The following is a 24,229-nucleotide window of genomic DNA, read 5'->3' as shown; positions in this document are numbered from 1 at the left end:
AAATGGGACACTCAAATTTTGGATTGTAATTTTTTTCTTCGGCCAATAGTGAGAAAATTTTAGACAAAAAATGTAAAGTCTATCCCTTGATCATTATAATATACATCACTTCGCTTCCTATATTGGTGTTTTTAGATTTTTTTTTGTAACTAAACACAACCACTCTCGTTTGTGACATCCGGTTTTGATCAAATTTGGCTCATAAATTCTTTATTTTAGTACAGTAAATGGGATTAATACATCGTAATATCTTAATTCATAAGTCAGTCATACCTAGATATTAGATTTTATCCCCTCAACAACTAAAGATGGAGAATTTTGTTTTCAAAAATCGCTTGTGACAACGAAAACTGGTTTTGGGGCACTTTAACTGACTTTGGATGTTTTACAACCTATTGCTTCTTTGTTTCAAATTCAGGTAATTTAAAAAAACTTAATTGTGAAATAAAAGAATTACATATAAATAACTGTATTTTAATTAAGTTATTGTCATTGTATGAAAAGGAAAATAACATAATTTATAATCTATTTTTCATATTAAAAGTTTACAATACTCAAATAAGGAACTTCTAATAGTCACTCACAGTTTTTGGTGTCCGTCGTCAAGTTATAAGCTCATTATGCCTTTTTATGTGATCAAATCTGAGATAATATTTTTATTTACATTTTTACAGTCTTGACCTAAAATGAATGCGCTAGAGGCTGTTATCATATTCAAAACAAATCAGCAAATATCAAAATTGGCTTAAAAAAGAATGAATATATACCAATAATTAAACAAATGAAAACAAAAACATGGTACAAACTCTAATACATAACAAAGAATTGTGAGCTCTGTATCTTGCTTTTTGCTCAAGGATTAACACTCAAATTTTGGTTGATGATTAGACATTCATTACTAAAGCATCGCGATTACGCCCTTTAAACAAATCTCTTTTACATAAAGCTAGGGAAGATTTTTGACAAAATTCAAATTTTATCAAATTGATATTTTTTTATTTAAAGCTTTATAATTAAAATGTAAAAAATTATTGTCATTACAATAATATATAGTGTATAATGTGTCAGAAAGCTGATAAGGGTATGACTATTAGGTTGGTTATACTAAATGACACTTCGTGCAAGTGTCTGAAGAAAGTTCATTTAAAGTTCAAATTGAGGCAATGAAAACATATAATTATGTATGTGGGATAAAAATGGGAAAATCTCCGTCACGTGATACTGCAACATACATATGCTTTTTGAACATACCTTCTACCTGATTTCGGATTATGCAGCGAGGTTGACAAAGGTATAACATAACATTTTCAAAACAATATACAGATATCAATCTGCAATATGGCATTGCAACAACATAAATGTATTTTCAAAATATTTTCTCCTTTAATTTTCATAGCACATAAAAATGGAATGAGGGTACTAGAACGACATGTAACTGAGAGCAGAGAAAATTCCATCTACAGGCTTCCGAAGCAACATTTCATATGGCAACAGAAACTAGCATGAAAACTGTTCTGTAACATCTGAATTATGTTGATGTCAACGCGCAGGTAATTGTTCATCCAGGAAGTTGTCAATTGATGACGGTAAGGTAACAATGTTGTTCTTGTTTAGTTGATTCCTATATGCATATGAATATCGATGTTAATTAAACAAAGCTTTTGGTTACAAATTTACATCACCAATAAAGGAACATCGAGTCTTTGGTTTCTTTTACATCTCTTCAATGGTTTGTTAAAAGTGTTATTAAAGCAGTCATTATTGATATATGACTTAACATAGGAATCCTCGAAAACTTACATATCATTTATTACTATTTGAAATATCATGTTGTAAATTGTTCGTCATCCATTTCATCAAATTTTTTGGTGAGTCTTTCCTCTTCAGGTACTCGGGAACGAACCGACCCGGTACCGGTTTTACCACTACGAACCGACGCCAATCGGCTTTTTCTCATGCTGTATCTACTCTTCCTTTTAAAATCTTCAACTTGTTTTCTCTTCTCTCGCTTAAAGAAGCCACACTGTTGAAAAAAATATGAACCATTATATTCGCTTCACTGTTTTCCTATATTCCTTACAGAAATTTTCGGAAGTATAATGGTAGAATGTTACGATACACAGGATCTTAGTAATAATTTTGTATATAGTTACCAATTGCACGACTTTATTCAGTCACTGATATGCATTATAAAATGCATTAATTTTTATGATTTATAACGAAAAATAGAAGTTCCACGCTAATTTCAAAGGAAAAACATTTTTATTGTTTAAAGAAATGATAAATAATATGAATTTGATTAGATATATTGTAATGGAATTCCTTTGATACATTTTTGCCAGACCGTAATCTTCTGTAAAATCTTACCTTCCAGAGAATAAATCCCAACAACAAGAACAATATCAATCCACCAACGGATCCTAGAATAATTATCAGCAAATCTACTTCTTCCACATCTTGTGTGAAAGAATCGGGGAGAAGAATGGATACATATGCCTGAAAAAATTAATCTCAGTTTGAATTCTAATGAAAAACTCTTTATGGCTTACAAGTTGTTTTCCGCTGCATATTCTTACTCAAAGTGACGTCATACTTAATCATAACATAGGTTTAGGCGATTAATTGACATAAAAAAAAAACCCAAAAAGTTAAAAAATATCAGTTGAAGTCTGTGAAGCTGTACACGTACATGTGAAGTATTTTATTTTGTTTGATTTTTTTCTTATGAATGGATGAAAATATGTTCGAAAAATGTAATTTTTGTTAGTTATTATTCAAGAAACCTTTTCCATGCGTAAAGATGTTGATGTCTTGTAGTTAATGTGTTGTACGGCTCATGGTTATGTTTTCTACAGAAAAGATTGAATTTTAACAAAAGACTTGATTAAACATGTGATAAAAAGAATGTCTCGTAATTTGCGATGGTATATGCTTTTTATCCAACGAGTTGTGTATTTTCTATCCCCTCGCCAAGGCTCAATTGAGTTTTTTGATTTTATTTTACATTACACTTACAAATATATATTACCTAATACACGTAATTGAATTTGTGATCTAAAAAATTCAATGTACAATGCACTTTAATTGTATAAAACAAAAACGTCAAATACTGCAGATTCCTAATGAAATGCGATGAACTTATGTCCGTGTAAAGTGGCGAGAAGCACCTTTCAGGGGATTATAAATCTCGCTTTTATTTTATATTGAAATCTATAAGGGACTGGGATAAAAGTTCCGTATTCGCGAATTTATATCCTCTCGTTTTTATACAAAACAGTACAATCGCGGAATTAAGTACTCGCGTAAAATAATAAATCTACAGTATATAACATAGTTCATGAATTTACAAATCCTTCTTCAGAGATTTTATGTGCTTGTTAATTTAACCAAAAACTAAAAAAAAAGAATGAGGGATTACCTCTTGTGACACATTGCTCTTCAAAACGAGGGGGACTTGGGAACTCTGAGAAGGCAAAACCTGACCACGTGTTACGAAGGTCAAAATAGATTTTCCCTGTAAAGAATGTATAATTAATTAAACATTGAATCAATATGTGTTGCAAATGCTATTTAAATGCTCAAAGTTAGGCACATTAATATTAGTGTAAAATATGGTTTGTTAAATATTCTATCGTACAGAAATCTTTATTATTGATATTACAATTTAACAATTTGTTTTCATTTGCTGCAGTTTCAAACGGCTATTGATAATGCAGCACGTTTAAAAATTAAATAAAATTATTATGGTTCATATTGCTTTGAATTTACATAACATTTTAAAAAAATTTGATTTTAAAGTTCATAAATAAGAATGTTTTAAACAACAACTGCTGTTTATTTATCATAGAATCTGCATTTACATGCATTATAATTAGAATACAAACTTAAAAAAAAACCATTGTGTAGATTGAGCAAAACAATTGCAATTTGTATCTGCAAAAATGTACACTCAAAATGAAAGTGCAAAACAAAGTACTCGTTTGTCTGAAAGTACGTCTGACGTATATATCTAGATATTAAGCTAGAAGTTAAAAACTTTTATTAGTTTTTGGTAAGAATATTTGGAGGGAATAAGTTGTCTTAATAACTTACCTTCTCTAATTTAGGTAAGTCATTAATCAACATGTCGAAAGAGAGAACAAATGCTCTGCTATCGAGGTCCGTGGGCTTGATCATGTTAACAGAACACACTACTGTTGCACACTTATATAAATCGGTTCCATCATCACAAAACTGAAATTAGATTATTAAACAAATGGTAAAAAAACTAAAAACAAAAATCATGATAGAGAAACAAGCCACCCCCAACGAAAGAAAATATAAATAAAAATAAAGAAGTTGTAATTAATTTTTCAAAAATAAGGACAATGGGTGGTTAATAAATAACCCAGAATATCTTTAATTTTTAAATAATTGTATTTTTTAGCCGTACACTATTATATGAAAGGAAAATTCATATAATTGAGCTTTAATATTTAATAATTGCAATATCTTAATACATTCTTTAGCCCTTCTTCTCAGTCTCAAAATGCTTCTCCATCCCGCCCCTATTTTTTTTATTCAATGTTTTACAAAAGCCAACACATCACTTACAATATACTGTAAGCTTCCAGTATCATCACGTTGGGGTTGAAAGTAAGAATTTTCACTGGTTTGTCCATCCACTAGAATCACATTTGTGTCGGAATCGTTGTACTTTAAAGTACTGCTACCCGGAAGTGGATTCGGTGTTGTAGATTTCAACTCGGCACTGGGATAGTAAGTCAGTTTACACGAATCCGTTTTGATTTTGCTCGATACCTTCAACAAAACATTACTGAAAGAGTTGCTGTTTGAACTAACTTTTCGACAAAGCAAAAAACAAAAATAAAAAAATCGCATTCATTTTTAAACTAAGTCACTTTTCCGATAAATTGATTTAAAAATGACTGGTTAGTTTTTAAATTTTTAAATATCCGTTACGTAATTCAAAAATTATGAAAATCACTTTCAAATCCTAATTGAACATCATTTGTAATTGTGTGTAAATTAAATCAGACGACCGATGATACAAACGTTTCAGCAATTTACCTTTAGATCTTCTTGTTTTAAGAAAACTTTGTCTTTAGACCTGACCGGTATGTAGAGGAGAAGATTTGCTGTCTCTATTCCACATGGACCTTCATTGATGAAACCGTATGTATTCGAGAACTGAATACTCTTGTTGGAAGCAGTGATTTGTTCGCTGGACGTAGATCTACAGTTGAATACATTTCAGTATTTAAAAACTTAAAGCATAAATATAACTTGTTAAGATTTCCTTATTTTCATAAGACATGATATAAGATGACTTCATTCTGCAAATTACATAACTGAAAAATAATCATTGTGCAAAGATATGAAAATAATGATAAATACGTAAACACAATAAAAATACCCTTTTGTGAAACATCGTTTAACAATAGCAAAGTAATGGAATATATGGTACTATAACATGCCAATTATCAAAACCAATTAGCATTTAGAAGGAGGCTTTCCACATGAAAAGATTTAAAAAAGGGATGTGAACTATAGAATAAGTAACTCCTTTTTTTGCCTTTCCAAGAAACTTAATATATGTAACACACTCTTCTCGCACATAGAGTCAAACATAACCACAGTAAACTTATAAGTCATTTCATGGCAACTTATTATTTAAATGACATTAAATTTGAACAGAATCAATACATCAACAGCAATATATATATATATATATATATATATATATATATATATATATATATATATATATATATATATATATATATATATATATAAAAGAAGCACTAGCAAACCAACAACTGCGTCGGACGGGATTTTTCTTTCTCGGGCTCGAATTCTTAAATATAAAGATGTAGCTGCCACGTTTTGATCCGGTGTTTAAACATTATCTAGTTTTTATATATTATTTAGTTTAGTTTAGTGCTAGTTTTGTAGATGTTTTTCTTCTTTCTTATGTAGTTTTTATTTTGTTGTCCTGAAGAAGGGACGGGTTGTCCCGAAAATTTGACAATATTTTACTTTATTGTTCGTGTCGTTGGTTATTTTTAGTGCTTTTATATATATATATATATATATATATATATATATATATATATATATATCCACCACAGATTTGTTTCTTATTAAATAATGAAGTTTTACAAGTATATTAAATAATTACGTTTACACTTTAGAACCTATGTTTACTCACACTTGCAGTGTAACATGAGAATATACAGCGACGTCCACCTTCTTTATCACTGAATTATCTACAGGGTATGTGTCATTCCGTGTAGTAGCAGTCACATTTATATCAATGCTCGACTTCGAAACGAACCCGGATCCCCTTTCGAACGCGTCCTTGGACACTTCAAAAATAATATCCACTTCTCCTACCATACGCTGGTAAAATGGATTCAAGACTTCGCAGAATCTAGTATTTAAACCTGATTCCTTGCAAATCATTCGTTCTGAAGTTGGCCCATACTTTAAGGTGTTAACTATTATCTCATCGGGGTAGTGTATAATTAGTGAAGTGTTGAACGAAGGCTCGCCGAGATTTCGTAAGGAAGTTTTCATTCGCAGAAAGGTATCATTTCCAACAAGTATTCTTGGCCTGTCGACTGTTACATTAAGATTCAGGTTTGAGAGACAAGTTCCATCTTCTGCTTTGCAGCCTGTGTCAAAACGAACCTGTTCAAAACGTCAAACAAGACTACATAAAGATATCTATAGAACAACAAAGTTATTAACTTTTAGTTATTTGATATACAGTTAAAGCCTTTTCCTTTCGTATTCCAGCAAATTCAATGATTGAAATTTGCAGTGAAATTTGCTTTGTTCCAAATTTTTTTCTCAGTAAAACAAATGAACTCCATGGATATGAAAGAATGTTAAAAAGGTTACATTTATCTGACCCAAGTGTTGTAATTTTTTAATTTACTGTCATGTTGTAAATTTTGCATTTACACCAACCAGGTGAATTCAAAAGTTACAACATAACACAAGACAACATTAACATATCATTTAAAAAATATATTTCAGGGTCTCTTTGGAAGTATTGTTTATAATATATATTTTTGGGGTCTCTGGAGGTAGCGTATATCTGGTTTTTCGCGTCTCAACAACAAAGCGAAAATGGGGAAAATGTGTAGCATTTTTAATTTGCGCCAGTCATTTTTTGCGATTTAACTAGTTTCTTATGGAATATAATACAGAATAAAATTTCTGCGTATTAAAAAATTTGCGATTTAAAAGACATCGCGAAAAAAGCGAAAATTAGATAATCGCGAAAATTACCGGTTATACGTATATATAATACGGTATTGTCTTTATTTCTGTATTGATGATTGGATAAAATAAAATAAAAAATAAAACAAGGAAATAAAAGTTATTAAATACCTCTCCAGAAAATGTAGGAACTGTTTCTCTGTTGAGAATGGCTCGGACTTTCCCTGGCTCCGACATGTTGCTTATTTTGTAATCAACCAACAAGACAATGGGTCTCTCCATTGTTTGGAAGAAGTTTCTATCGATTACCTGTTATAAAGATGAAGATTTTATTTTTTCGGGATAATATATAATTATACGTTTTTTTTTAAATATTAAATGAATTCAGTTTTAAAATTTAAATTTGAATGCTTGTAAATTTTCATGATGTATTATATGTTTAAATAAATTCTTTTCTCGTGCCTTTAATATTTCAACAAACTGAGATTAAAAAATGACGAATTTTTAATCATAAAAATCAACAAAAGGACGACTCGACGATATTTATCGATCGCAGCTATTCGAGTTATTCCTACAAAACTAGAAATGCACTTAAATTGAATTTAAACTATATGTTATAGCAGTACAATCTCAATGTCCAGACTGATTCATATGACATTCTTTTTTTCTGTTATACTTTATTGTTGGTTTACTGAAGTTTATGTATATTATCAGCAGAAAATTAATTTTTTTATGCTTATCTAAAAAAAATATAGTTATATTGACAGTCAAGTCACAGAAGTTATTTGTAAATATGAAATATACAAACCGGGACTCGGAGTTCCGCTATGTAGCAGTGATTAGTGTGTGGGAAGATGATGAATTCTTTGACCTCTATCATATCCCGTGATCCTTCAGTCCCGACAACCTCTACTCGCTGTTTTGTTTCGTTGGCATCAAGTGTTATCGTAAAATCAATGTCTTTGAATAAAGATTAAACCCAGTAAAACATAAATGAACAAGAAATGTTTGTGAAACACTTATGCCCCCTCCCTTGGAAACATCCACAAAGAAAATGAACGTAAAATGCAAATATTTGGAATTTTTCTAAGTCAAAGGGCCATAACTCTGTCGGAAATTGCTCTATCATACCCAAAATCAAACTTGACCTAGATATTATTTAGATAAGCCTGCATACAAAATTTCATATTAATATGTGCACACTTTGCGAAGAAAAATGGGCAGAAACTGCAAATAACTCAAATTTTTCTAAGTCCAAGGGCCATTACTCTGTCGAAAATTACTCGATTGCACCCAATATCGAAGTTGATCTAGATATTATCATGATAAAGCTGTATACCAAATTTCATTTCAATATGTTCATCCTCTGCGAAGAAAATGAGTGGAAACTGCAAAAAACTCGAATTTTTCGAAGTCCAAACGCCAGAACTCTGTTGAAAATTGCTTGATCGTACCCAATATCATTATCAAACTTGACCTAGATATTATCATGATAAACCTGTTTACCAAATTTCATTTCAAAATGTTTATCCTATGCGAAGAAAATGAGCGGAAACTGCAAATAACTCGAATTTTTCTAAGTCCAAGGGCAATAACTCTGTCGAAAATTGCTCGATTGTACCCAATATCCAACTTGATCTAGATATTATCATGATAAACCTGTATGCCAAATTTCATTTCAATATGTTTATTCTGTGCAAAGAAAATGAACGAAAACTGTTGGTGGACCGACCGAGTGACCGACAGACTGACAGACAGCAGCAAAGCAATATGCCCTCCCCTCTTCGAAGGGGGGCATAATAAAGATGATACATGTTTTATATTTTTTAATAATTACTTAAGCCTTTCTTGATAAAACTTGGTTTTGAATTGTCACAACCTTCAATTATCAAAAAATGGAAACAGATCGAAACAAATCATGTATGAAAAAGCATAGTTGTGTGTATGTTTTTCTCACTGAAGTTAGATGTCTTAAAATCAATAATCTTGAATAAATAATTACAAACGGCAAACTGAACCACAAAACAAATGGATGTTTTACAAATTATTTTACACAGGAAGGAACCATATTTTTGAACAATTAATCAAACCAAGTACTTTTACTCAAACTGTCATTTAAAAATGAATATTTAAATGTTACCTGTATTGTTAATTCCCTCCCCTGTATAATTGAAACAAAAAGAAACAGTGAAGCAAGGATTGGAATTTCGTCCATCACTACATGGCATTCCACTGGCATTTAATGGGATCGGGCTCGGGGATGAAGTTATTTCACACCGGATGTCGACGATATTCCTAGTCCTTAGAATCAGTGCTTTGTCGGATCTGTATGCACCAACAGCGAAATCTGGAATGTTAAACAACTCATTTTAGATTAACAGTGCTGAAGATGCATATAATGAGACTGACTAATATTAACAATCACGAAATAATTAACAAGTTTGGGACCCATCGCCCAAATTGGATGTATTAGTTCGTTTAAGATATAATACCCCTAGTGGTACATACATTTGAATGAAAAAAATAATTGATTCAGTGATTTTTGGTAAAAATCCACATAAATGCATATCAAATACAACAACGTTAACTTTTGCTTAGCAAGTTTTCTTTCTGTAAGCCTTTAGTTTGTAAGATTGATCCCCAAGAACTTTTAGATACACTCAGTGATCAATCTCAGTGTCAGTGGGATTAGAGAGTAAGTTGTTTACCAAAATTTGTTACATTTAATTTATTCAAACGCAGATTTACCATATTTTTAGCAAGATAAAATTTTTCAAGATTTTGCACTTCAAATTTATATCCCGACCCACTTGGGATATCCCAGACAGGCTAATATATTCCATTCAGGCAATTGGTACTGACTTGTAAAAGGCGAATGTTTAGTCGTTGCTTTTAATTACATTTGTTTTTTAAAGGAATAATATGAGCAAAGGATGCGGCAAAAACTAGGCCATGCTATAGAAACCTTCATTCAATTTCTCTAAACACAGCAAAACAACTTTCATATGCATGTAACTATACAGAATAAATATATTTAACCGGCTGCATCATCTTTTTGTTGTTCGGCAAATAAACATGAACATTGAAATGGAAACAAGAAAGGATGTCCTAATAAAACATGGAGAAAAATTTCAAAAGGTAAAGAAAAATAAAAGGTAAAATGAAAATACAAGAACCTAGAATTAAATACATTTACAGTCAGTTAACAAATGACTAATCCATAACCCCATTCCATATAAAGACAAGGCAAATAAAGGGTATCTTGGTATTTACAGCAGGCATGCCAAAGGGTTATTTGTTGAATGAACATATAATGTATAATTGCTGAAACAGATAAATACCATTGAATGTGTTGTCATCCAAATCTTTTGCTGTCCTCGAAATATAGAAACCGAATCCTTGAAGACCATATTCTAACTGAGAACCTAGGATTTTCTGTGAGTACATGGAATCCATTCTTGTTTGTTTGCCATTGAATATGTAAACGGCTCCTTCATTGTTTTCAAAGGGTGCACCAATTGCAACATCTATAATAAAACAATTTTAAAAATGTAAATATGTATCGTAAAAATGCGAACATACCAATAAAAACCAGCATTCATAGAATTTTTTTCTATTTTTTTTTTTTTTTTGCAGAGAATTACTGAATACCACAGCTTGCTGAATTGCAGAATATGTGTATACAACTTGTTCTGCCAAATATAGTACATGGATTAGATGTACATTATGTCCGAATCTAGGTAAAGTGCACGTGGTTAATGAAGTGTATTCAACCAATTTATTGCACGAAGAAAACCTATAGGACACTCTCTTCTATTGTTCTATTCTATTCATAGCCTTTAAAAAAGAAAATATCCTAGATTCTAGAGCATCTGGTAAAACTTACATCAGATGTATTTTAAAATCTCGTATCAAACGACCGAGAGGCCAAAGGATAATCATCTATCTTTCTGTTTTCAATAAAGCATAAATGAGAAAAGAACTGCATGATCGGTATATACTGGTTTCTGCTGATAAGACAGGTAAGAACATTGTCTTTGTTTGTTAAGCACATTATATAAATTACATTTTCAAAGAACTAGGTTTCAATTCTACATATGGCTGTCCTACTTACACCCATAGCATCTTTCCAAGGAGGAAGTAAGAATTTATGTGGATTCCAAAGCTTCACAAAAGTCCGTACAAACAGAGATATATAGAAAGTTCCAGTAAATGTTCTACCAAACCTCTCTATTTACTCTTTACTAAAATTCTTACAGTACTGAAGGAGAAACTTCAAGAGTACTGTACAACAATATACTACAGAAGTGGTGTGAATCAGACATGGATACTCAAAAAAGATTTATTAAAACCTTTTAGGTCAAAAAATCTTACCAAAATCAATAACATCAAACATACAATTTTTCAACGCTTTATACAACCATTACCCATGACAAAATAAAATTTAGGCTTTTTGATATCATTGACAGTTGTTTCTTCAATAAAATTGAAATTCGTAAAAATGCTAACCTTGTTATTGAAAATCTTAAAAATAATTTTGTTTAAATTTTTCTGACTACACACACAATTTTTCTGTAGTTGACATTAAGATGATGCTTGAATTTCCGATGGACAACATCTATGTAGTTTTTGGAATCAAGTCTTCCAACAATCTGTTGGAATTCCCATAGGTACGATTTGTGCCCCATTGTTAGCAGACCTATTTTTGTATTTTTATGAAACAGAATTTATTCAAAAACTTGTACGTGAAATAATAAATCACTCAGTGAGGCCTTCAACTCAACATATCAACGAACGTATTATCAATTAACAAGTGTTATTTCCATACTTACGTCGTCTCGAAATATCCGGTGAACATGAAATAAAAGATACCATAGAGTCTGCGTCATCTGTTTCATATTTGGATAATTAACTGGAAATGGACATGGATGTTAACCTAACAACAAAATTTTATGATAAAAGTAATGACTTCAATTTTTCTACAGTCAACTTTCCTTACTTATTTAGCAATATACCTTTATCACCTGCATATGGTTTTTGTCTCTCAGTTATTTCGATACGCAAGGGCATGCTCTCGTATGAACAGTTTCTAAGGCGAGGCAAGCTACTGGCAAACAAGTTCATTAAACAGAACTATCAACAGTCTTGTTTGAAGTCATCTTTTCATAAGTTCTATGGTCGATACAACGACCTTGTCAGCAAATGCAATCTTGCAGTGGGTCGCATGCTGACTGACTTTTTTCATACTAATTGTTAGATCATAATTAATCACCTATACTCTGTCCCGAGATTTTGCTTCAACCACTTTTTGCTTTATATTGCAATAATCATAAATACCTTTGTGCTCAAACTACGTTTATTTACTAGTATGAAAAATGTCCAGATTATCTGTTTTGAAACGCCCTTCTACCGCTTCAGGTTTTAATACACATCCAAAAATAGAAAGTCTACGGGGATTTTGCATCATCCATCAATGAGCCCGGATGATAACGTTGAAAAATTGCGCGAGGTTTCCCGAGTACTTTCGAATGGAGAAAAGATGTAAACATTTACCATTATGAATCTCCGTGAGAAATTTGTTTTCGTTCCTGTGAACTTTTATGAGTGAAAAATGATAATTGTTCAATGAAGATTTCTTGGATATTTTCCCTTTCATCAATTTCAACTGTATTTCTTTCACAGGTTTGTGTATTTTTCTTTAAAATCATAAAAAACTGATAAGCAATAACTTGGGACAGACTATAATCGTCTACGGACTTTTTTGGGTTATTCCTGATTACGACAAAGATCAGACGGTGGATGTGACCGGTCAGCAGAGGATACTCACCCCTCCTAGGCACCTGATCCTACCTCTATCTTTTTAAAGGTCCGTGTTGCTCTGCTTTGAATTTGCGTTTCCTCGTATGGTTTTTTTTAGATGGTTTGCTGTTTGTTATTGTCATTTTTCATTACAGCACTAATTAAAGAGTGTAGTGCTATGACTGTTTAATAATCCAAGCCAAGAAAATAAAATTGTAAAAAATTGAATTAATTATTCTCGCACACTGCAAAATCAGATATTTACTGAATATAGATCACATAATTGCTACACCTAGTAAGTGACTTCATGACCAAAAGTTCAGACCAAATGTGAAACATGTACCCTACTTGGCAGACCAAATCGTATTCCCTATTGACTAATCCAGTAGGCTACTAGTATTGTAAACTTTGACAGTACTCTGTAATTTGCTGTAAAATTTGAAGAAATAGTATATCTAGCACACCATTAAATCCGTCTTTGTTTATGTCCCCAATGCCAGCAATAGCCGTTCCAAATCGTGCAAATGAAACGAGAGATCCTTTTAGTTCTTGTGGAGGTTCATCAATTATCTACGAAGAGAATAACTTTTGATTTAACGTCTTTAATTCTTAAAATTATATTTTGAGGATTAAATAATGTTAACATAGAGATAAAACTGTAGGCGATAGGCAATCTATATATTATTTAAATAGATTGTTTTAGTCCTTTTTTCGCCCTTCTTCACTTACAAACGGTTTCGCACAAAAGTTGCATTTAAAGAGATACATTTTCAGACATTGGATTTTGCCCAGTCTTATATTCATCGGCTGACAACGAGGGAAAGAAGACGAAATAAAACGGAAGCAAATATTTCCCTGAATACAGTATTTAGTATAGTGCATATACATTGTAACTTTAGATATTATTCATACAACAATCTTTACATGATAAAAACATGCTGACCAAACACATTTAAATTCAATTTTTAACATAGAACTTGTCCATTCAAAACAAAACAAAAATCTAGAAAAGTATATTTTCTTTTTTTATATTGATATCTACACCTCGTGCAAAATTAACATTCATTTTACAATTACACTTGGGTTTAATTATTGTTATTGAGAAATTGCATTTAACTCAGTGAACGTTTACCTAAAGAAATAATGATATTCATAAAATCTTTTACTTATACTGTATAACAAATGGATATACGTGAATATTGGAAAAGAAAACGCGAAAGACATGATACCGAAATGATTTTCAAAATGTATGACATTGGACCACCTTTTAGGCTATTTTCATATTCATTCTATCTAAGTTTCATATGTATAACCATATTCTGCAGATCTTTGATGAAACCTGATCAAATATATGGTCAACGGAGTTCCTACACAATTCCGAGTGTTTGGAAATCCAAAAACGTTTTATATTTTTTATGAGATAATTTATGGTGTACGATACAAATAACTACAGAAAAAAAATATATATTTTAAAATATTTGTGATCTTCCATACCTTAGATGAATCACTATTTCCATAGTAAACATAAACTTTTCCAACATCATGTATCACTTGATTTCTTGAAATGTCGTCATAGAACCAATTTGGTGCTGCGACCAGGATTTCATCATTTCCATCCCCATTAACATCAACAAGACAAATTGTTTGACCAAATCCACCTCCCACCTGAAATGTTATACATAAAAATTGTCTATAAATAACATATTGTCCCATCATTACATATTTGTTTTTATTTTGAATTTCAAAATGTTAAAAAATAGACCTGTTTCCCTTCAATTTGTTTGATTTGCGATAGTGCCCCAAATACGAACACTGAAAACTGAAAAAAAACAACACAGAGAATCAATATGAAACCTAAATCAAAACAATTAAACTTCCACTAAGACCTAAAAATAAAAGATTATGCAAATGATTTTTTGATCATTTTTTTTTTATTTGGTATTTTTTTTTATCAAGGACACATTTTAACAAACGTTAATGCAACTGTCACACATTTTGTGGATGACTACAGTAAAAGTGTTAAAAATGTATAACATAATTAAATAAATTGTAAAAAGAACTCTACTGAGTCAGGATCAATCTTTATTTTGGGACTTACAGCTCCAATGTTTCCATTCTTATTGCCGAATCCCGGGGCTCCTAGCACAAAGAAGTTAGGCGACTGAGACAGCTTTCCTGTTGCAACACTGAATCCTGAAATTGACACGTGGTGATCAAAAGTTGGTTGAGAATAACTGTACTTCAAAATTACGATTTCACTACACCCCCCCCCCCCCCCAAAAAAAACGCCGTATGAGAAAAAACGATTAACAATTTTCAAAACCGGAGCTAAAATTAAGCTTAGTTTGAAAGGTTGAGCAAGTGTATGGTTAATGCTTCACATTTGAGCACCACGCCCCTTTGATAAAATAGTAATATTTCAGGATGGCCAATGTCCCCTTGCATTTTAGTCGCCCTGCTCTAAATAATGACACTGATCCTTTTCTCCAAAAAAAAGAACGGTTTTCTGCAAAAATGATCAAACAATATGCATGCAACATTACCTACCCAGTAAAGAAGCAGTCAAGTAAGTTTCTTTGATGGCGTCAGATTTTTCCACTACCAGTGGAAGTGCTTCTACCCCTGCAAGGTTACCATCATTCATAGATATCATCCCCCCTAAGAAATAAAAACAAAACCACATACATGTATAAACTGACATCTATCATCCATCCAATTATTCATTCAATCATCCATCCATAATAGATCATCCTTTCATAAAAAAAAAATTGAGTCATCGTTTTAAGGAGACGGAGCGCTTAACAAATCAGCCATCATAACTGACATATATACCTTCATTTAGAGGTACAATTTAAGAGAGCTGGATGGTCGTCGCCATTTTTAGAGCATATTTATCTCCTTTGGAAGAAGACCACAAAGATATCGGAAAGCATTCTAGTTCTAAAGCTAAACAAAGTTGTTCTGTACTAAATGATTGTTTATTGCTAAAATAATCGTATCATAAAATTTAAGGTAGATCCGATGATGAATATGTTGACCACCCAGCGTTCTTATTTGAATGCACAGTACAGAAGTAATCGAAAGAAATTGTACCTTAAATAGTTCTAAACATTACCTGTGGATGCTTTTCCGATGTTAGGGCCGCCATAAAAGGTGTCAAAAACAGGAACCTGAAAAATAAAGTTCGAATCTTATTACATGTATTTTTTTTCTTTTCTTTTTTTTTTTGCCTTCAAACAAGAATGACATTTTGTCAATGTATAATCGCTTACAATTAAACTTTCTTTGTACCTCTCATGCCTTAATTACAAATGTTTATGTTATACTTAAGTATCTTTGATATTATACAAACACAAGCTGGGTTTTATTCCAATACGATGTTTAGGTACTAGTATCCAAGAGGTAAAAAAAATATTCACTGGCCCCGAGGGGCAATTTGAATATCGTATGCTCTAGGGAAAGCTTAATCGTCATATAAATATCGATAAAAGAACCAACATTATTTTTTCTAAATATGATTAAATGACATACGGCTTGTATCATATTTTAAATTAATATACAGTTGTTGACTGGATACGAGGGCAACATATGCCCTATTGTTCCTCAGGGCATAAATATCGCCAAAGGCCGAAGGCAGGATTCTGAACACAAATATGTATCATAAGGGGATATCATTTTATTATATGTTGCTACAGTACAGGTCACTTTGTGGTTACAATGCACTGCATTTTGTAGCGGAGTGCACAGGTTTCATAGTTGTGAATAAGCAGTAGACCTTAGGTCATAGTTGAGCGAACGTTTTATCCTTCCGCCAACACTGTCTCATTAATGTGTAATTCTGTCACATAGTAATGATAAGTAAAAAGAACTATCAATGATATTATTTACAATGTATTCTTTTTAGACCCTCCTTTTAACAATGAAACATTATTTCATTTTAAGATATACGTATATATAACTAATACAACTATACAAATAACAAAATAGATTTAACGGTTTTCAGTTACATATACATGTATATAAATGGTAACAATAAGTTTCACGTTATGCGTGTCATTAACTGTCTTTCTTCAAAAGGTTAAAGGGTCATGGTCACGATTTTTGGTCAAAAATTATTTTTCCGATTATAATATTTATAATGCTTCAGTAATGCATTTTAAATAGGCAACCAAAATTTATGTGAGCGTTTTTCGTTGAGTTATGAGCGAGTTACAAAGATTGCAATTCTGTGCTATGTTAACAAAGCATTTGTTTACATTTTGAATGCTGAAGTGAAAATTCAAATTTTAAGACCTAATATGAATGTGTTAAATGTTAGGAACTGTTTATTTATGCTTAAAATGATAAGAAGAGAGACAAACTAGCTTGAAAAAGATTTTTTACTGGTATATTAAACCTATGTAAACAAAAACAAGGCAGAGCCTTATTTACATGCCAAGGAGTTGTAAGCTCTGTATCTTGCTTATAACTTAACGACTGACTCCAAAATTTCATTTGATCATTAGAATTGCTTTCCTGAAGCACTGTAATTAATAAACATAGGTAATCATAGATTACTAAGCTCACCGAGACGGAGCATCACCCTTATGAGACATCACCTTTAAAAGACCACCTTTATCATTTTATATGAAAATCATACTTTATGATCTTGGATATTCATGGATTCTGTTTTGACAAAATATCGTATATCATCTGATAAAAATTTTTATGATAATCATATGTTCATATGTTAATCAATACAATGATATAAAATGAAATATTGCATCATGTCATATTTATAATATATATCATATAATACAATAAAATACCGTAATAAACAATAATGAGATATGATATTGTAACGTATGATATGACGTTGTATTGTGTTATACCTTATTGTATTTGATCACATAATACAATATCATAAAATATAATACAATATAGTATTATATTACAATATCATATTACATAATACATCATAACATTGAAACATATGATATTATATAATATAGTATGATATTGTATTAAATGACACTGAAACATATTTGATACATTATATGATATTATATCATATAATACAATATAATTTGATTCCAACATTGTATCTTATCAAATGATACAATATTATGTGATAAAGTAAAAAATTATAAAATACATTATTATATTATACATATTGTATCATATGACACAATAATATATATTACAATATCATATAATACAATTTCATGTGATATAATTCTATATTACTGAAACCAATATCATATTATACAATATTGTATGATACAATATTTAAGAATATACAATATTGTATCATAGGATACAATATAATATTTTGCAATATCTTATGTAATTGTATCATGTGATAAAATAATAAATTAAAAATACAATATAATATTATACAATATTGTATCATAATATACAATACTTTACATAACAATATCATGATACAATATCATATAAAATATAAAAAAAATTGATACAATATCATATCTTATCGTATAACTTTTTATAATATAACATAAGATATCATACTGTATCATATCAAACAATATTGTTTCATATCATACAATACTATATCATAGGAATCATGTTATATCATTTATCAACAAACACATCTATCTATCGAGCTGATTTGAGTGAGGTAGGAGATTTCTTTAGCATCCTTGATAATGGAGATCAGGCTCTGCATCTGAAGCAACCTCTGCATTTAATTTATAATTAAGTTAAATCAACTATGCAAGCTATCATCTATAAAACATGTGACCTGTTCCAAAAAACTAAACCTCATCCAGCATCCGAAAGCTATGGCTCAGATTCAGCATTCAAGCCCATCAGGTGCATTGGTATCATAAGACGCATCATCCATGCAAGTTTGGTGAAGTTTGGACCAGTAATAACTAAGATATCATCATCAGAGGGCACTAGCAATTAAAACCTTAACTTCCTCCAGCATCCGCAACCTATGGCTCAGATTCAGCATCCATGCCTGTCAGGTGCATCTGTATCATAAGACACACCATCCATTAAAGTTTGGTGAAGTTAGGACCTGTAATAACTAAGATTTAATTTTTAGCATCCTTGATAATGGAGATCAAGCTCTGCATCTGAAGCTACCTCTGCGATTCATTCATATTACAGTTAAATCAACTATGCAAGTTTGAAATAGTACTATCATCTATTAAACATGTGACCTGTGCCTAAAAACTTAACTTTATCCAGCATCCGAAACCAGACTCAGCATTCAAGCCTGTCAGGTGCATCAGTATCATAAGACACACCATCCATGGAAGTCTGGTGAAGTCAGGACAAGTAATAACTAAGATATCATCATCAGAGGGCACCTGTTTCAAAAACTTTATTTAACCAGCTCTTAAAACCTTAACCTCCTCCTCCAGCATCCGAAACCTATTGCTCAGATTCAGCATTCAAGCTTGTCAGGTGCATCAGTATCATAAGGCGCACCACCCATACAAGTTTGTTGAAGTTAGGACCAGTAGTAACTAAGATATAATCATCAGAGGGCACCTGCAACAAAAACTTTAACCAGCTCTAAAAACCTTAACCTCTTCCAGCATCCGAAACCTATTGCTCAGATTCAGCATTCAAGCTTGTCAGGTGCATCAGTATCATAAGGCACACCATCCATGCAAGTTTGGTGAAGTTAGGACCAGCAGTAACTAAGATATTGCTATCAAAGGGCACCTGCAACAAAAACTTTAACCTGGTCCAACAACCTTAACCTCCTCCAGCATCTGAAATTTAGGACCCAGATTCAGCATCCAAGTCTTTCAAGTCCATAAGTAGGTCCAGATGCATCATCCATGCAAGTTTGGTGAAGATAGGACAAATAATAGCTTAGATACAGGACCTGCAACAAAAACTTTAACCAGGTCCGGACGCCGACGCCGACGCAGAGGGTATAGCATAAGCTCTCCTTGACTTCGTCTCGGTGAGCTAAAAACAGAAAAAAGATTTTGACTAAATCGTGACCATGTCCCTTTAATGCAAAGTAATAGGCAGTTCGAATTCCATTATAAGTTCTCATTCAAATTGAACTTGAATATTAGAGTCTTTCATTTCTTCCTTGAAGATCGCATCAAATTTTTCATTCATAGCGACAGTAAAATGGTTCTTCCAATCCCCGATTTCACCTAAAAAAAAATAGTTCTTAAATATTCAAGCAATAAGCGACCAGAAATATTAACTATATTATCATTAATTTTGTGTTATATGTGTGAAATGTGGTTTCATGAAATTATTGTGAATGATAAAAATAATTTCAAATTTAAATCAGAATAATATACAGTTCTAAAATTAATATATCTGCTCTTGTTATTCGTGTCCAAGTACTTTTTTTAATTTAAAGTAAGTGAAAAAAGAGTAGGAAAAAACCATTGAATCTTTAAGGTGGAATAACACACCTGAAAAAATATCACTTAACTTAACAGCAAATTATTTGATTATGAAAGATACAACAATAAATAAACTGTACATATGTCAAATAAGCGAAAAATTTGCAGATTGGGGATAAACAATGAATATCTAAAAAAAATCAATTCAGTAAGTAACAACAAAAGCCCTTGCGGGATTCGAACTTGGGGTGTACGGATCACAAGCCGAAATGTCGTTTCGATCAGAGGTCAGCCATTTTGTGACGATGTGTTATTCCACCTCAAACTCATGAAGATTTGGAAATTTACATAAAAATATTGAGGGTTTTTGTTTTTGTTTTGTTTTTTTTTTGTGTTGTTTTTTTTTTGGGGGGGGGGGGGGGGTATAAATATACTTCTTTACTCTAACATAATTCCAAAGAAGACTGTACCTTTCCTATACATGTGTTGGTCCATTTTTCTAGCAAGCACCTCGTCCGCCACAAGGGAATTGTCTTTGACGGTCCGACTCGCTAGCTTAAGTTTCTTGAAGCTGCATTTATCAGCTATATCCTCTATATTTTCGTCGTTTAGGTCAACATTTAAAAATTTGGCCAGACGTTTTGTTTCTTGCAGTGGATTCTAGAGTCATACACATAGAAAAATAATCTTTAAAATCAATGAGTACTACTGTTTTTCAATGCGCTGTCTCTAGAAAATGTTGTTTGTTTTATTTGTTCCATTAATTAATACATGTATGCAAACTATAAACAACAATCATTAAGCTAGATTTTACTATTCTGATTTTGCTTGAAATTCATGCGCGGATCTAGAGAGGGATCCTACCCCCCCCCCCCCCCCCCCCCCGTGCAAACTTAAATATCCCCCCCATATCAACATTAAGCATAGTCGATATTGTACACTAAATTTAATAAAGAGTACTTTCACAAAACTTATCGTAGGATCTCATTCATTTACTGTAATTTCAATTACCTTTTTCAAGCTTTCATAATGAACAGTAAAAATGACCCTTAGTGTGTCGTTCTTTTCTGCTTGCTCAAATTCTTGCTCATACTTGAACCATCCGCCCATTAATTTCACTGTAAAAATGATGCCATGATCAAAGTATGGACATGTATGATAATGTCATTTTCGATCAATGAATGACAAACAATCCAAATTCATTAAGAAGATTTGATTTTTTTTTAATTTAAAAAGCTTTTTCTTATAAGAAATTTTTATCCAAATAACTCTTGAGGTCGTCAGCTTTTCCTGTTCTTACATTGTACATTGTATGATAAAATTTGCACTTCTAAAAATAACCTATTAGTTTTCGCAATTCTAAACCATATCATGATGTTTGCATCATCTATTTCCTCAAAGACGTCTTTCATAATATGATAATGCAAAATGTACGACATTTTATCAGTACATAGACTAATGAAATTGAACTGCTGAATTAAGTAATGCAAGGCTAGCCCAGAGGTCGATCGATCACAATGTCATGCCTTTATCTATTTCAACATAATTTTAATTTTGGTTTAAGACCTTATGGGATTATAAGATCTACTTTAAATTTTAGATAGAAATCTTTTAGCCTTAAACACGAAAATAATAATTATCTCCCCTTTAAAATTGGAATATTTTTCTACATATTTATACAAAGCTCTCCTTTGAAAGGAGATTATACAGTCTAAAAATGAACACGACCATCCGGTCCTCATAAAGGGACATGGTCACGATTTTGGTCAAAAACTTTTTTCTCTCCGTTTTTATTGTTTACAATGCTTCAGTAAGGCATTTCTAATACTAGTAGTCAACCACAAATGTCAGTTGTGATATAAGCGAGATAGAGAGCTCACAGTACTTTGTCATGTAAACAAAGCATGTATCATGTTTTCGTCTACGCTTTGAATGTGTTGAAGTAAAAAGTCCAGTTTCCTAACTAAAATGTGATTAACGCTAAGAACTGTTTAATTATGCTTAAACGAATTAGAAAAGAGAAATTAGCGTGGAAAAGAACGTTTACCAGTTCATTGAACCAATATCAACAAAATCAGGGCACGATCCTTGTTTACATGACATAGAATTGTGAGCTTTGAATTCTACTGCTAATTCTACGACTGACACCAAGATTTTCGTTGATCATTAGAAATGCATTTCTAAATCATTGCAAACGATAAAAATAGAAAAATAAAATTTGACCAAAATGCCAAATAGATAACAAGAATGCTGAGACCAAGAGAGAAGCTGAAAAAACTTGTCATTTAATTTGCTTTCAGACGAGCTTTTTGATAAAATTCAACATTTATCAATGACTAGCTGAACTTTAGGTTCACCATATCGAACATGAACCATTTTGCTTTCATACCAGCATACCAAACACGTAGTGTATATATACGTCGCTTACCTTTTGGATTCATGAACTTTGTTTCAAAGAAATCATCAAAGTTCCCCGGATCACTTGAAGCAAATTCTCTCATATTTGTTAAATGGTGATACAATGATACAGCCACATCTTTTGGGTTTCTAACCACGTGGATTATTTTCCCGCCACTTTCAATGTGTTGTTTCGGAAGCCATCGGTAGGGGACGTGAGTGTTTAATGTCCTAGGAGACGCCATGTCTTGTACCATGCTAAGGTTTGGCATCGCTTCCAAGAAGAAAAATTCCTTTGGTTCTTTTGAATATTCTGCCTTTTGCTTCAGTATCATGTGTAATATTTCCCATAACCAGTGAGTACCTTTACAAATTGTAAAATGATGTTTTATATCACAATAATTTCCTTCGAGCAAGGAACTATTATAGTCTATTATAATAATACATACTACGATACATTTACGACACACGATACGTGTGCATGCAGACGATATATATATATATATATATATATATATATATATATATATATATATATATATATATATATATATATATATATATATCTCACACTCTTTTTAAGTAATTAAGAATCATTCTTTGAGTATTTTGGCCGCAGCGTGGCAAAATCCAACCTAGCCCGAGTGTCTTCATGTTAGAATTGATCACGCTAGTGCAATTATCACCGCCGTATATTTAAAGAATGATTCCTTATTACTTATATTTAAAAAAGTAATAACAGTTGTAGTATCAAATATTAGAATATTGACATATTGATGTTATTTTTATTTCTTTTAATTATGCAAACCCCTAGCTGCAATAATTTAGCCCTCTTTAATTTTTTATTTCTGATGTTTACTGGAGAGGACTACAATTCCACAGGATCTCCGTAATGGTGCAAAATTAATTTTTTCATGCGGCTGACTGCGGCCTGGAAAGATCGTTTTTATATTTTACTTCCTTTAGATAAAATTATTTTTTAATTCTGGTTGAGCAAACAAGTCGTATATTAATCAATGCGATTTTATGGGATCTACGCTTGGAGCTTTGATGAGCTTGAAAACGTGAATGTTAGTGTAGATAAGCGTACTTACCTCCCTCTATCACTAAAACATCATAAAGGAAAATTCATATTTACCGCGTTAATTATTTTGAAAATAGGGAAATTTCTATATTGAGTTCAATAGCTGCTCCTGAATTCTCATTGGCTGTCCCAAAATAAAACCGATCAAGGTCAGTAAAACATGGCGGACAAATTCAACTTGCGTCGTTGACATACACGCAAAATAACAGATATATGTACTATACTTGATATTTTTGGTTTAATTTATGCGCTCACACAACTACAATGTTTAGGTTCAGGTATGAAATGCAAATGTTATTGTCATTTATATACGATTTGAACCGAAATCGTTGCGGAGTAAATCACTCCCTTACTTGCATCATAACGGAAAAAAAAATCGGGAGAGGGC

The 24,229-nt window shown here is 31.7% G+C and overlaps 1 protein-coding gene across 1 annotated transcript in view; it reads right to left on the bottom strand.

Annotated features, from left to right (window-relative positions):
• Window positions 1-389: 389 nt before the first annotated feature.
• Window positions 390-24,229, bottom strand: part of LOC128162267 (integrin alpha-8-like) — a 37,049-nt gene continuing 13,209 nt past the window's right edge. Inside the window, exons 7-27 of the mRNA XM_052825430.1 lie at window positions 22,789-23,121; window positions 21,372-21,478; window positions 20,831-21,020; window positions 20,065-20,159; window positions 16,145-16,199; window positions 15,577-15,687; window positions 15,128-15,222; window positions 14,792-14,848; window positions 14,524-14,694; window positions 13,494-13,599; window positions 10,572-10,757; window positions 9,371-9,577; window positions 8,039-8,190; window positions 7,402-7,539; window positions 6,212-6,693; window positions 5,071-5,236; window positions 4,594-4,800; window positions 4,093-4,233; window positions 3,419-3,514; window positions 2,368-2,496; window positions 390-2,023 (exon numbers count right to left, since the gene is read on the bottom strand). Of these exons, the coding sequence (XP_052681390.1) occupies window positions 1,826-2,023; window positions 2,368-2,496; window positions 3,419-3,514; window positions 4,093-4,233; window positions 4,594-4,800; window positions 5,071-5,236; window positions 6,212-6,693; window positions 7,402-7,539; window positions 8,039-8,190; window positions 9,371-9,577; window positions 10,572-10,757; window positions 13,494-13,599; window positions 14,524-14,694; window positions 14,792-14,848; window positions 15,128-15,222; window positions 15,577-15,687; window positions 16,145-16,199; window positions 20,065-20,159; window positions 20,831-21,020; window positions 21,372-21,478; window positions 22,789-23,121 (3,422 nt within the window). The 3' untranslated portion in view covers window positions 390-1,825. The remainder of the gene's footprint in view (window positions 2,024-2,367; window positions 2,497-3,418; window positions 3,515-4,092; window positions 4,234-4,593; window positions 4,801-5,070; window positions 5,237-6,211; window positions 6,694-7,401; window positions 7,540-8,038; window positions 8,191-9,370; window positions 9,578-10,571; window positions 10,758-13,493; window positions 13,600-14,523; window positions 14,695-14,791; window positions 14,849-15,127; window positions 15,223-15,576; window positions 15,688-16,144; window positions 16,200-20,064; window positions 20,160-20,830; window positions 21,021-21,371; window positions 21,479-22,788; window positions 23,122-24,229) is intronic.

Source organism: Crassostrea angulata, chromosome 9 (genome assembly GCF_025612915.1).
Source record: "Crassostrea angulata isolate pt1a10 chromosome 9, ASM2561291v2, whole genome shotgun sequence".
NCBI classification, from domain to species: Eukaryota; Metazoa; Mollusca; class Bivalvia; order Ostreida; family Ostreidae; genus Magallana; species Magallana angulata.
Note: the sequence above shows the minus strand (reverse complement) of the source record. Positions and strands in the feature narration are given on the sequence as shown.